The 15,305-nt window shown below is 31.8% G+C and overlaps 1 protein-coding gene across 1 annotated transcript in view; it reads left to right on the top strand.

Moving 5' to 3' along the window:
* Positions 1 to 5,255: 5,255 nt before the first annotated feature.
* mAChR-A (muscarinic Acetylcholine Receptor, A-type) overlaps positions 5,256 to 15,305 on the top strand; it is a 29,439-nt gene continuing 19,389 nt past the window's right edge. The window contains exon 1 of the mRNA XM_089703278.1: positions 5,256 to 6,133. Coding sequence (XP_089559404.1) covers positions 5,397 to 6,133 — 737 coding nt within the window. The 5' untranslated portion in view covers positions 5,256 to 5,396. The remainder of the gene's footprint in view (positions 6,134 to 15,305) is intronic.

Here is a 15,305-nt window from a genome sequence, read left to right as displayed (position 1 = left end):
TTGTTAATGAAATTACCTCCAAGTCGTCTACAATCATTCAAGAGTGCAATAGGAATTAGTTGCCTGACTGTTTATTATTTTTTTATGCAACTATTGTAGGGGGGGAGGTAGGAGGTTTTACAGAATTATTTTTCATTTTTATATTTAGAGGAATATATCGATGTTTGGGAAAAGCTCTTTTGCATTACTATCAACATATTGAATACTAGCTGCGACGCGCGGTTTCACCCCCGTGGCTTCATTCCTGTTGGTCGTAGCGTGATAATATATAGCCTATAGCCTTCCTCGATAAATGAGCTATCTAACACCGAAAGAATTTTTCAAATCGGACCAGTAGTTCTCGAGATTAGCGCGTTCAAACAAACAAACAAACAAACTCTTCAGCTTTATAATATGTATTAGTATAGATGAATGAAATAAAAAAAAACTATCTGTTTATCATGTGACTGAATTAAATCACATACTTTTTAATGGTAAAACCATGACAGTAAAACCATTCGATAAATGAGCATCACCTCCCCTCAGAGAAATCGCAATGATACTTGACACCAATTTACTTTGCTATGGTATTGCTTACACGACGTGAATTGTGAACCATTATAGTACAATTTTATTTCACAATACCTGCAATATGAATAAACTAGCATCACCGGGTCTAGAAAATCGTCAACCTAATCCTGTTTCATGTTATGTACCCGAAAGTTTATATAGATTTCGAGAAATGTTTGTTCCTGATTTACGTATAAAGTTCTGAACTGAAATTGCTAAAACTTGGTACCTATGTAGATAGAAAACATATTAGGTATTATACCGAAAACACGGACTAGAAAATATACTTAGCAAAAATTCTGCTATCTAGTCATAACATTTCATGATTTCCTTACACAACCCTCAAAAGAAATAATAAATGTGAAAGAAGAATTTTTATAGATAATTAAGATTTTTTAATACTCGTAATCGTAATAAAGACAGGGCCACGATTCCAACCCACGCTCCTCAATTCGTTTCATTTCCTTCTTTATTACAAACCGCTGAATGTAATAAGGATCCTCGTTTCAGTATGAGGAAAATATTATAATTTATTTTGTGTTAAATTTGTTGTGCGCTGGCCAAGTACGTTTTATAAGTTGCCTCATTATACTAAGAACTTCTGTTTGAAATGTGTTTGGTTGATTGAAAAAAAATATCTGTGTTTGACCTGTATGTACACTATATGCACTGTATGCACAGTATTACAATATTATTTCCTAAATATGGTAATACTGGTACTGGTATATGGGAAGCTTTTAAATCTTTTGACTTTTTTTATAAAAAAAGTATACCGTATTAACTAGATTCTAGAACATACAAGACATAGAAAGAGAGTTAAATAATTGAACCTAAATCAACAACCATTATTTAATTAGCTTTATTCGTAAAGCAATAAGCAGATATATTAAATCGAAGTCTTCTAAATACAAGATTTTCCCGAGTTAAGTTTATCATTAACTCGACCACAATGCAAAGTTTGTCGAATCAATTCCGGTTATTAAGTAAACAATATTAAATGAAATTAAGATTCTGTGAAACTAATTTATGTTCAAGCAATTTTCGCACAGCCCGGTCGACGGAATCAAACAAATTTGAGTCTTATTTTAAGGGGAACGTAGTCTATGAAACTTTGCCTATATTTTATGCTAATGCAGTTTAAGAAAATGGGACATTTGTTCAAAGTTTGCTCCGATGCTCAGATTAAAATATTAAACTTAAATAGCACTTTATTTAAGCGACGTACTAAAACATTATTGACTCTATTTACACAGTATTAGGTTTTATGGCAACATTTTGTTAATGGAATGTCCAGAAGGAACGTGATCTCATAAATGACAGGAGGTTTAGCCTGAAAGGAAAATCTATGACTGAAACAGATTTGCCTGTGCCAATGCATGTGCCTCATAATATGATCATATCTCTCAAGGGAATTCGTTCACTTCCTTCAATAATATTTTTAAATGTGTTGTGTCTGGTTTCTTTTTGGTTTTCTGAAAAATTGAAATAGTCTTTGTTTCATGAGATTTAATGTTTTTATCGTATTTTTCCCCCATACCACATGTAAACATACTAGAGTACATAAAATCTGAGAACTGCTCGACTTGGCATAATTCCAATGTTCTCACAGCTAATAACACCTAGTAATTAATCAAGGGATGCCACCACGGATAGCACGATAATGTAAATTATGTTAATGTGTATGCGAAATCAGAAAAATGCTATGATATCTAAAGTTCACATATATTTTCAACGAAACTGTTTCAAATTCCAATGAATGTGTGTAGGCAATTAAATAATAATTAAATTTAAATTGGACTAACATTAAACAACCTTTATTGCTTAAAACATTTATTTGTTAAGCTACGGGGATTCTTCAGTTAAAGTATAATTCAGTACCTAATTTTATAAAGAAAAAAAAATACATTCACAATTTAGATCTATTTATATTCTTTAGTGTTATATTTTTACAGCACAGAAATACCTACACTAAAAATGAAACGTGTATGTTTATTTGGCTCCATAAAATGTACAATGTCTTTATCGACGACAATTTTTGATGCATGGATCAAAAAATATATTACCGACATAAGACCTTTTCCTTTTCTGTCCTACATCTCATGTTATACTATATTTATATTATATATTTTGCCCTTTTTGAGGAGGCCTGCTCACTAGGAAGGGGATATGACAGCTATTGTGTTTTAAAAATGAACATTTTCCTTTGTTGTTTTTGACACGGCAGTATTTATCAAGATTAACTTTTATCGCTCGCTCTGAGGGCTGTTCAGGAGAGATCGCTTTTTGTATAAATTTAAAGACACCAATTAGTTTCATATTAAATTTTCATTTTTTTTATTTATTAACAATGACTTATAGACTTCTTAATAGCAATTATTCAAATTTCTCAGTAAGTACCTTCCTTATCCTCGAAGAATCGTTTTACGTACAAAGGAGTTAAAACAAAATAAAATATAACCGTAAAATAATATACAAGCGCTTGAAAGGCATTATGATCTGCAATTAGGGCTAACGGCCTTTTATTTATAGCAAGATGGCGCCATAATCTATTTCAATGCGGGGTGAGGTCCTTTGATCGGCAGAGCGTTGTTTTTTCAGGCTTCATAGCACCAAGCGACCTTCCTGAAAATGGTTGTTTAATGACAATAATTTATTTTCAGAGCCATGTAACCGGCCTTTCATTTTTTACCGTGTATTATTTATGTTTCAAACGATTTTGAATAGCGATAGTATTGAATATTGAGAAACACTGACTATCAGGGACAGATTGATTTTACACGACCATACCTACATATGAAAAAAGCCCTATATTATACTTTTGGTATAGAGCTAAAAGGGTTACCAATTACCATTTAGCATGGTTAAATAATTATGATCTAAACGTAATAATTCTTACGATTCTCCTGCATGTATTGTGCTGAAAGTTCTACGGACAAATACTTTGATGCAAGAATGTCAAGCCGTCCGATTAGGGCCCTTCTGGCCTCCTCCACTCAAGCGACAGCTCAAGCCGAGGTTCGTGGTCCCCGTCAAGGGGGGACGCCCTTGTGCATGTCGCTACCAGGGTGAACCTTCAGTTCACCCCCGCGTCCGCGTTAAAATGTAGAAGCCCTTCTGGCTAACATTGAGAGACACCACACAAAAAAAAAAAAAAAAAAAGAATGTCAAGATCTTGCCTGTGGAAAGATAATAACATGGACCCAATAAATATCTAGTATATTTGTACATGATAATAATCATCTTTTTTTTAGTATGCTTATTATATCAATTACGTCACGCCTCTAATAACCTAACGAAATACTAACGCGACGGGTAACATTTTTGTACATTTGAATTCGGTCAAATGCCAATCAACGTGGATAAATACCGCAGAACGGATATTGCATTGGATCGGCATTCCCAACCCGAAGACATTCCAACGACCCCAACTATTCATAATTAACGCGTAAATTATCGTTTTGACATTGTTATTTCTGTTTCACGTGTTCTTGTTTATTACGTAATTGCTTTATTATTACTGCTGTTCATCACTATAGTTTAATTGTTAGTTATAACTTATAACCTTTGCAGATGTATTTATAACTTATATCTGTGCTTATGTTATATCTTTAATGCGGCTTTGCTCGTTGTATTTAGATGAAAATAACCCAATAGATAATTAATCTATCTATATTTGGACCATTACACAAAAAATAACGAAATATAAGTGGGTAAAGAGACATAACACGGGCAACATGATTTTGTGTATCTAATAAATAATAATATATTTATAATTTTTTTTTCGTGGAGTATCGATCTAGATTTTCTTTCAGTGATTTTTTTATCACTTAGTTGCAATTTAATAGCCTAGAATCTAAAGTGATTTATCAATCACTAATTGATAATATTAGTAATGCCCTCTCAATATTTCCTGTTTTCAGTTGGATGAATATTATCAATTTGATATCGCAAAAGCTTTACTTTTCAAAAACAATATTTAAATCCCACTGTTTTGTTTGTAATTTAATGCAGCTTTCCGGAAATTTAGCAAACATGTTGTTTTCATATTAATTAAAAATTATTTGGTAATTGTACGTTATTTTTTTATTAATTTTGAGGATATGAAACCATTGATATAATTTATATATTTTTCAAAATATTTAAGTAGTTTACTGCTATCCAAATAGGATAGTTTTTAAATCGTTGACAAAGCGTTTTTTTTTCTTTATTGATAGTGTATACTGAAGGTAATTGGATCCTCTATATAGATTGGGTGTCATCTTTCCATGTCATAGTTTGATCGATAGGCCCCATAATGTTTAAGATATCGCGTGTATGTTAGAGTTAGTATTTGGCGCTCAATTATTTAGTCCCAGGCTTATAAAACACGCTCTGTTTCTATAACGCCATCTGTATATGAAGACAAGCAAGCGTTGTATTGATTTAACAACTGTTGTTACAGAATCCGTTTGTAGTGAAATAATGTTAGATTAGTTACGTAACTTTGATGTTTGGAGACTGGAGTAGTTATATATTATGTCTGTGTTTAATTCATGAATGTGTGTAATTTGTCGTTTATGTAAGTGACAACGTTGGCCATAAGCGTACGCTATGATTTGAGTGCAATTAAAGTAAATAATAGCTTATTTATCAGTTGCACTTCTAGTGACTTCTATACGACGAACGCTCAATTCATAAAAGATGTGGAAAATATAATGTACATTTTTTGTTGAATAATAACAGTTGAATTATACAGTATGTCTCTTCTGTATTAAATGTAAAATTTTGTTGTCCAGCAGGTGTGCCCATTGACGGTGGGCGTACGAGCCGCGGCAGAGCGGGGGCCGTCGGCTCGCCGAGTTGACGACATGCTCATCGCTTCCAACGACACAGCTAACCTAACAGACCTGGCGCTCGGCCCCGACCTCCCCACCAGCCCCTACAGCCTCGTCCAGAAGATCATCATCGCAATCATCGCCAGCGTCCTCTCCGTGCTCACCGTCGTCGGCAACTCCTTGGTTATGATCAGCTTCAAGATCGACAAGCAGCTGCAGACGATTAGCAACTACTTCCTGTTCTCGCTGGCGGTCGCCGACTTCGCCGTCGGCTTGATATCGATGCCCCTCTTCACGATGTTCACCATCTACGGCTACTGGCCGCTCGGCCCGCACGTCTGCGACACGTGGCTCGCGCTAGACTATCTCGCGTCCAACGCGTCAGTGCTGAACCTTCTTATTATAAGTTTCGATAGGTACTTCAGTGTAACGAGACCGTTAACGTATAGAGCCAAAAGGACTACACGTCGCGCCACGGTGATGATCGGGGGTGCGTGGGGATTCAGCTTATTGCTGTGGCCGCCGTGGATTTACGCCTGGCCGTATATAGACGGTGAGAGGAAAGTGCCGCCAAATGAGTGTTACATTCAGTTTATAGAGACTAATCAGTTTATTACATTCGGGACGGCTATCGCGGCGTTTTATGTGCCAGTGACAGTTATGTGTATATTATATTACAAGATTTGGAGAGAGACGAAAAAGAGACAGAAAGATCTTCCAAATCTTCAAGGTGGGAAGAAACACGACTCGTCGAAAAGATCAAATTCTAGGTAAGTTTTTGAAACTTTTGTTATTTATGACCAATATTGTAATTATTAAAAGTTCTTCTTATACATTTAGTTTGTAAAGTAATTAAGAGTTTTAAACTTTATATATTATCTCGAGTAATTAATTACTTACGTTTTAGCGTGAGTATGTGAGGAAATTTAAACCTCAGGCGCTTCTAAAGACTTGTAACTTTGAATTCGGTTTTAGATGAACCGCGTCGTTTCGTTTTCATCAACTCTTTCTTATTTAAGTTCAATATAATATCCTAAGATTTATTTACGCTGTGTTTATAATTTTTTTTAATACATAAAATTGTTGGTGCTACAACTTTGTTATGATACTGCGAAAGTAATGAAAATTTATTCTTGAAAGTTTTCATATCGGTACAAGTGATTATGGACCTACCCAGTTTTCATTAAAGTGCTTTTTGCATTAGCACATTGAGGAGAATTTTTCGCTCTATTTCAAAGGCTGTCTCCGCCCAACGCTTGTAGAGACCAAATGATGACATTCTTCTAACTTGCCATAAAGCAACTTCTTAACTTTTCCCTATTCCATTTTATAACTTCGGTCTACGAGAATTGGACACTGAAAGCCCATAAAATTTATTTTATACTCATTGAATGCTTCTGTTGAACGCCGTAGTTCCACTTAAAAATTTATTATTTATGATCTTTGTTAAGTTTTTCAAATATTAGCTTGTTAAAATACTCAAATTGTGTTTAAATATAATATAGGATAATTAAGTACTAATGAGGATAACGCAAAATGTACAATAATGTGCCTATTCAAGTTTATAAATAAATATAATTTCTATATGAGCTTTATCGCATTTTTTTTCTATTTCAGCGGGAGCTCTATAATTTTTTTTAAAGGGCATAGTCGTATATAATCTATATGAATTGCTTCCCACTCTTATATATGTGCGTATTAAAATAGTAAATAACATATACTAAATTTTAGTATACTTAATTTAAACGATGTATGATAAAAAAGTGTCTACAATTATTCTACATAATAATATGTAGGTATCAACTATTTTATGTACTGTTACGTAGAGCTAATTGTTATATTTACTTCTTCAGTAAAAAAATGCATGAGCGTTATCAAACACTAAGCACACGATAAACTTGAACATTTTGAAGTTTAACAATTTAGGCGTTTTCGCTTTTCACCATTAGGAGTTCGTTGAAGTGATCATTTGTTCCCTTATAATTGTCGTTCATGTCTCGTTGGAATATTTCGAATTCTCATCGATCTAATGAGTTTCCATCGTTATCATTCGTTATACAACCACTCGAATGATGCATATTAATTCGAATCGATACTCGGTACCAATTCGATTGAAAAGGGAATTACGAGTATCAAGATAGCGCTCAGTTGCGGACGCGTAATTGGCGCTTTATTAGCATGTCAAAGAGTGTTTTTATTGTATTTTAATTAGAAGCCGAAATTACATTCGCATTCGATTAACTGTTGAATCCTAAACGTAGCCTAGTCACAATTTCGCGGGAGTGGCGCTCGAAAACACTATCTAATAGGAGCTTTTTGAACTTTTGGAGACCGTCTACATTTTTGATATTAAAAGGAAAGAAAAAAATGAATTACTATCTGAATTTGTAATTTCCTTTTGTTAAAGCTAGTATCAATTTTATTTTTCCATATTTCAATTGTGTTGTTTATTTCTTAAGATTATTTCAGTATAAACAAAACACTACATAACACCATACGAATAGAATCTATTATGATGTACGTAGTACTTAATACTGCTTCCTTGTAACATATCATAGTCCATTTGATTTAATTGACAATCATCAAATATTACCATAGCAGTAGCTATAGATACTTTGATTAACTAGATTTGATTTTGGCGTGGAAAATAACTTGATGTTATTGTATGTATAGTGTACACTGTACAGACAATGTAGTATCATTATTAGCTTCAATTTTGTTCATGCATTTCCGAAAAATATTCACAATAAAGAAAATATCCACAATCATTTATTTATTCGAATACAAAAGACCGAAAAACTTTTAAACCACATTGTGATTTAATTTTTTTCGAATGTAAACGAAAAATTTCCAAACGACTATCTTTTATCTCTGCACAGATCTAATAAAAATACCTTAGAGCTCTTAAAAATTTCACCGACAACGCTTCACCTGAGCGTCCGCGTCGCCCCCTCGCTCCTCCCTAGCCTCAGGCAAATAGGGTTGCTATTACAATGACAAATTATTTTAAAACTTTACCACTCGATCTTTGAAAAGTTATATTTTGGTCAGTTAATAAGTAATTAGTGTTAAGAAGCTTTTCACATTTTGCTTTTAGCCAATCTAGTGGTAGCGTTGAGGTCGTTTCTTTCAGTACAGATAAAGCGTTCGCTTTGAAACCGACTGACTACAAAAGATTTAATTGTGTAGACAGAAGTGTATTTAAGATATTGTGTTGCTTTATTCCGCTTTAAAATTTACTACTGAAATAGTGTAGCGGGTAATTTACAAGCCCTCGACAGCCCTATGGAGGCTTTTACTACGAAAGACATTACTTCAAGATGCGGGCAAGATTTACGCTCTAACGAATCTAAGTTGATGCAGGCATTTATTTAACGTGCGCCTTCGTAAATCTCCTTCAATTGTCTTGTTTTCTCTTGCTTTGTTCTTGTTTTAACACGGCAATCACTTGATTAATCTCATTTAACAATGCCCTGCTTACAACTTTTAAGTAGGTTATCGTTCTGACTTTTTTATCCATTTCTTTTACGGTATGTTATTTTATCAGACAATGATAAATGAATTGAAATACAATTTGCCAAAAAGAAATCTTTATTTTCTTATCTTTATTAGCAAAGGTAGATGATATTTTGAGAATAAAATACTAAAAACTTATTGATATAATATTATTACGTCTAAATAAACTGAGTTAGGATACAGTTAGGATTAGACAGAAACTAACTCTTCTTACAACCTTTTAGAATAGCTATATACAGTTTTGTAGAGCAGATGTTAGATATTCAAAACAATGAAAATGTTTTTTTATGAAAAATAAAAAATAATTAGTTAAGTACTAGAAAAAAATATTTTCAATAAAAAAAAAACGTTCATTTAACACATTCTCTAGCTCAGCATACCTCTATTTTCTAGGATGTAGCTTAATAAAGATAAGTTTTTGAATAGTTCCCATTTAAATACCTACGTTCGTTTAAAAATATTTATTTCCATAAAAAAGAGGAAAATATTTGCTTCCTTAATTGCGAGATGGGACGGTGTTTGTAATTTTTAATTAAAATTCCGTCAAGAGTCTTAACAGAATTACAATTAATTTAACGGCTGGTAATTTTGTACAAAATAGACACTTGTGTGTATGAACTTTCAACTTTTTTTACTGAATTATGTGACGATATTTTTTGTTACTTTTAAAAACTTAACTTGGTATTTGCAATTTATCTAGGGAAATAAAGCGTGATTAAATAAATAAAATAAATCATTTGGATACATTTTGGTAATTTCGCCGTGATTTCACTTTGGCTAGGATAGTTGTATTTACCTACTTACCAAAGTCAAATTTTTGTACAAAGATTTGCTAATAGTTTTTTTACCAAAATAATATTGTATGTAATAACAACTATCGAACCGTAATATATAACTAGTATAACAAATAGCACCTGATTTTAATCAAAATGTCTGGATAAGTTTATTGAGGCCAAGTGAGGCCATATTCTATGACATGAATATAGAATTTTTGCAGCGTAGCTGTAGGTAATATTGACGGCATTCTGAGCAATATAGCTTTTCAGGAAGAAAAATAAATCACATTGACGTATATTGCGTTCAACAAAACTGATAACATAAACTAATTTGCATAATCCATAAGTAGAAAGCGATTTTAGGGAACTAAAAGTTATTGGATGCCTTTCAACATATTTTTATCTAGGTATCTAGCATGTTATACAAATTATTTATCTCCCCACTACTAATGTTTGTACTTAAGATTTCTCGTATTTATGTTAATGCATTACCATCTTCAAAGAGCTATATGAATTTATTATAAGGATTTTACCGTCATACAAAATATTATGTAGCACTTATGTCAGGCAGATACAACATAATATGTTATTATGTATGTATGACATGAAAAAACATCAATCAAGTTTGTGCAATGATGCTAATTAAGTTTGCTTTTCCGAAAAAAAAAATATTTATAAGTTTTCCTCGTACAAAATTTGAGGTGTTAGGTACTTATTTGTTTTATATCATAAAGTATTAAAACATAGCACACATCTGAATGACGCTTTCGTGTTTCATATCGTTTAAAAGGTATCAAGCCTATTTAATGCCTTTTTATGTTATAAATATTGAATAGCATTCAGCAGCAGCGATGCGTATCTGCGGTATTGATTATAGCTTATAGTAATAAAATTGTTAATACTCTGCACTCTAATTTTACTGTAATTACGCAATAAAGCGAAACCTAATTAATTAGTGGTATCCGCGAGTTGCCATCAATAAATTGTCGCCGTGGACGATATAGCAACACCCATCCGTCTCTGTCAGTGCATCTCTTGTGTCATTAATTGCTCCGAGTGTGTCAACAATATAGGTATACTTTAGCTAGATAATTAATTAAAAAGCGTAAGTCTACAAAAAGCCCGCCAAGTTTTTCGTAGTTGCCAGACAGATTGACGTCTAGTTCATGAACGTATTTATTTTTTAGATTGAATTTTTCGAAAGCGTATCTAATCCTACTTATGAACTCCTATTTGGTGATATTTACTTTCTAGAATAATGATTAATTATTATCTTTCAAGTCTTGAATTCTATAAAAACAATTATAACTTCACATTTTGGTAATAATATCTAATTACAATGTGATTGTTTTGAAAATGGGTCGATTAGATTGCAAAGGATTGTGTTGTATTTTGAAAACTCAGACCAATAAAGTACTGTATTATTCTGAGCTCTAGAAGCTGGAATAGCCATTACACCAAACGATCAATCATCAGTTACTCGTATTCAGATAGAAGATGTACAATTGCACGCCTCATAAGCGAAGCGTTGAGGTGGGTACTACTGTCACTTCGCGCAAAACATCTGATTTTTCAAACTTAAAATGTCTTTATGTATCATACATTGCACTTGTAAGATAATACATACACACACATATTAAGAAAAAACACTATTTTTAACGTTCATGATATTTTTGATGTCATTTTTGTTATTTAAACTAGTTAAAAAACAGTTTAAAAAAGTTCTGTCTTGGACGTCCGTGTGTCTGTATGTGCGGATCCTTTTTCTTGTTAACACGATAGCGACCGAAATACTTTACTAATCGAGTCTTTTTTTTTCTCTTACGCTTGAGTATGCTCAGGAATAGAACCCTTTCATTTTTCAGGGTCTGATTCGATGTGGTTTAATTGTTATTAAATAAACAAAAATAATAATTAATAAATATTTATTAAAAAAAATTATGAGGCGTGCACTTTTGGATTTTCCAAATTATTTTAAATGTAGAGGCATTTGATATTTTCGGATTCCGCAAAAATGGATTCAACCAGTTTTTGCTTCGGAAGTTCAGGGATATCATTGTTAAAATAATATGTAGTTAATATTATAAAAAAATATGTAAGTACCTAAATGTATTATCATTAGGTATACATACTTTATTCATTTCATTTCCTATTTCCATTTCTTTGTTACATTACGCCTTTTCTTTATTTTTGAAAATATTAAAATTAATTAAAATTTTTATTTTTAAGCTGTATTAGGTACTACATGGAAATCCTAGAAACTTACTTCTATCTACCTAAATAGAGTATAGAAATAATAAAGTCGCTCGATAGCATCTGATCGATTTGTGAAAGAATTCTCCAACAAAATCATATTACGTTTTGAGGATAAAGCCGACATTAAAGAAGATTATTTTTTAATCATACGCTCTATGAATATCGTTAGAAATTACTGGCGGCTGCTTGCCAAAACATTATTATTATGACGCATCGTAAAATACTGATTTACGTAGTTTATGTGTTGGGATGTTAAAGATCTTACTCGGCTTTTGTGTCAAAGGTTAACGACCGTTAATCCAATTATTTACATCTGTTATATGGTTTTATTAATTAATTAAGCATTGACAAATGAGAAAGCTCATATTTATATGTGAAACATTGTCCTACTATCAATAATAATAGGTACATGAAGTATTGTGGTTATAAAATGGGATAGGGATTAGGGTGTATAAATTGATTTTTGTGCTGCGTCATAGATTGTCTGTGTCCTAACAAAATTATTGCATTTGCGTATTAATCACCTCAGTTAATTACTACAAATGATTGACAACTTTTCCTTTGCTACCTATTAATCTATTCACAATATCGTGATAGCCCGAAAAGTAAAAAGCTAATGTGACTTCAAAGAAAAAAAAAAGCTTATCAACAACCTAAAGTAAACATTGTCTTGACAACCATATCACCTTCTCTACTGTAAACAATTATTATTATCTATATAAAACTTTAACATTAAATGTCATAAATGGCACTCGACGTTCAGAGGCGTTCCCTAAGACTGGGTGGACGTTGATAAATGATCATTGGAACTTCCTCGACGAAGCGATTAAAATTACTTGCAATGGCGTCTGATTATTTCCTGATATGATTTATGGATCGGTCAATTGAATTTCGATGTGAGTGACAAATTTTAAAGTAATAACGCTGGTTGAGGAAAATAAGACGTTAGATTTGGACTGGAAAAAAGCGTAAGATTTGATAAAGATATGAAGCTATAAACACTGTAAACAGCGATGAGGAAAAATAACCGTATATATAACAAATTATTATGAATCGCTTTAATTATTATTATGATGTGCTATGTACTATGCGTAGATTCAAATACAACACTGATAATTTAAAAACAATGCTCTATCATATTTACATTCGTTTATCAAAATATAAAAAAGAGCGTGTGTGCCGAGAACACGTGTCAGAAGTGAAACTTCTTAGGCAAGTTTCAAAGATACCAAAATCGTCGCCTTACTCCATGACCTGACGGTATTGCCATGACGTGATCTTGAAATTTTACTTTCAACGCGGCTAAAGAAGTTTTACTTCAATAACTTTTTATATTAAACTTTCTAAAAAATCAGGTTTTAAATAATAATTCTCTCTTATTTGAATCTCATGGCATTAAAATGGAAGAGAAATGATTTCAGAGAAATACTTTGTATAAGAGCGTACAGAAACCATTAGCCGGCTTTGGATGTTGCAGGAATAATAATTTATTTTATGAGAAAAACTGTATAAGTTATTTATTCTTTATTTTCATGCTAAATTATTTACAGCTATAACATTAAAATAGTTTCTTAACTAATTACTGAGATGAGAATAAGTTGTTTAAGTATCTTTTAAATGAAATTAAAGCTTTAACTTTTCTATCCTTTTAAAATATTTTTACCGTTTTCCTTACTATTACTTACTATAGAACAATATTTTTCCTTGTCCGGTTCACTCTGTAATCATGAAACATCTCAAATGCAATTTCACTTTTTCATTTCAAATAAAGACTATAATCGAATATCTCTGTAGTACTCTGGGCATTAGATAGTCATTTGTGTCACATTGAAGAGAAATGAAGCACAGACTTTTCATTTACTATAACACAACAGCCATACCATTGGCAATTGTATTGAATTGAATCCGCGTTAGAACTGTCATCCCAGTCGATAGTATCTCCCTTCGGAAAGGCATCAGAGACAGAACTATACAAAGTGTGTAAGAGTGAAGGAAAGGACGTCTGTTATTGTGTTTCGCTTCGATTGTAACTTTGCATGCGGAAACCTTTTGTTCAATACACGCGCGGGCTTTGGATAGTTCCATTCTATGATTGGTTTGTAACAACTGATCTAATTGTGTCAAGAGGCTTGTTTAAGGGTTCAATTTACCTTTAATGTTTTATACAGCACAAGTATCGACCTTGCTAATGACATTATGATTGTAAAGGAAATTTAATTTTTTTTTAAAAGGGCCGAAGAGAAAAATATTTAAGGGCTTGGTCTAGTAGTGCAAACAAATGCATCCTGTCATCCTATATGTAAATAATACAAATGTACTAAGGGAAAGTTGCTCCACTTAATTTTTAAAAATTAAATCATTCGTATGCATAATTTAATATTCGTAATAAGTACCAAAAATGACAATTTGAAACAATTTTCGTGAAAATCACACCGGGTGATTTTTTTTTATCAGTACACAAAATTTGCGAATACTTTCTATTGATATCTTCAACTTCATGTTTATATAACTGATCAACTTTTACAAAGAAATTTGGACGAAATATAAAAAAAATAAGCTTTCCATACAAAATGCATAACTCTATACATTTTTTTCGACCTAAGTTTCTTAGTGAAAGTTGTTCAGTTTAACTAATAAAACGGATAAAAAAATTTTGTATATAATAAAAAAGATTTATTCCATTCTAATACCAAAAACTAATACCACTGGTATTTGTTTCAACTCATATTTTTTTTCTATTCCGAACCGATACCATTGTTTAAACTAATACCAAAACAAGTTCAAAGATATAAGGTACAGTCAGTAAAAATGCTTTGTATGTAAATATAAGACCTTTAATTGAAAAAAAAAACAGATAACTCCAAAAAAATCAAATTTTGTTAGCAAACGTCTTGTTCAATGATAAAATATCACTTAAATAATTAACTTTAATATAATTTTAGTTCCTCTCTATACCTGTATAATATTTTTTTTGCAAAAACATCAAACAGGAAGAATTTACTTACAATCTAAAAATTACAAAATATCTCAAAAAATTAACTCTTAATTTATATTGAAATTTATCTGACATAGTTATTATTAGACAGGTACGTAATTATTCACGTCTACCTATCTCATAACAACTATGTCAGGTAAATTTTTAACAAAAATAAATCACTTTAAATCTAACAATTATAAAATATCACAGAAAATCAACTTTTTGTATAATCAAATCAGTCATTCATCACTTACATAGCAATGTGAATTTGGAAAGTTTAAAGCATTATATTACGATTACATAAAAATATTGAACAAGTCAAACACATCAAATTTTAATAATAACTGCGTTAAAAATAACCGACTTCAAACTTGCACTTGCAACATTTACAAATACAGACAAAAATGCTCATAAAAT

This window comes from Colias philodice, chromosome 14 (genome assembly GCF_061535455.1).
Source record: "Colias philodice isolate Cphi_HAF_F1 chromosome 14, ilColPhil1 Martin Lab GWU primary, whole genome shotgun sequence".
NCBI classification, from domain to species: domain Eukaryota; kingdom Metazoa; phylum Arthropoda; class Insecta; order Lepidoptera; family Pieridae; genus Colias; species Colias philodice.
Note: the sequence above shows the minus strand (reverse complement) of the source record. Positions and strands in the feature narration are given on the sequence as shown.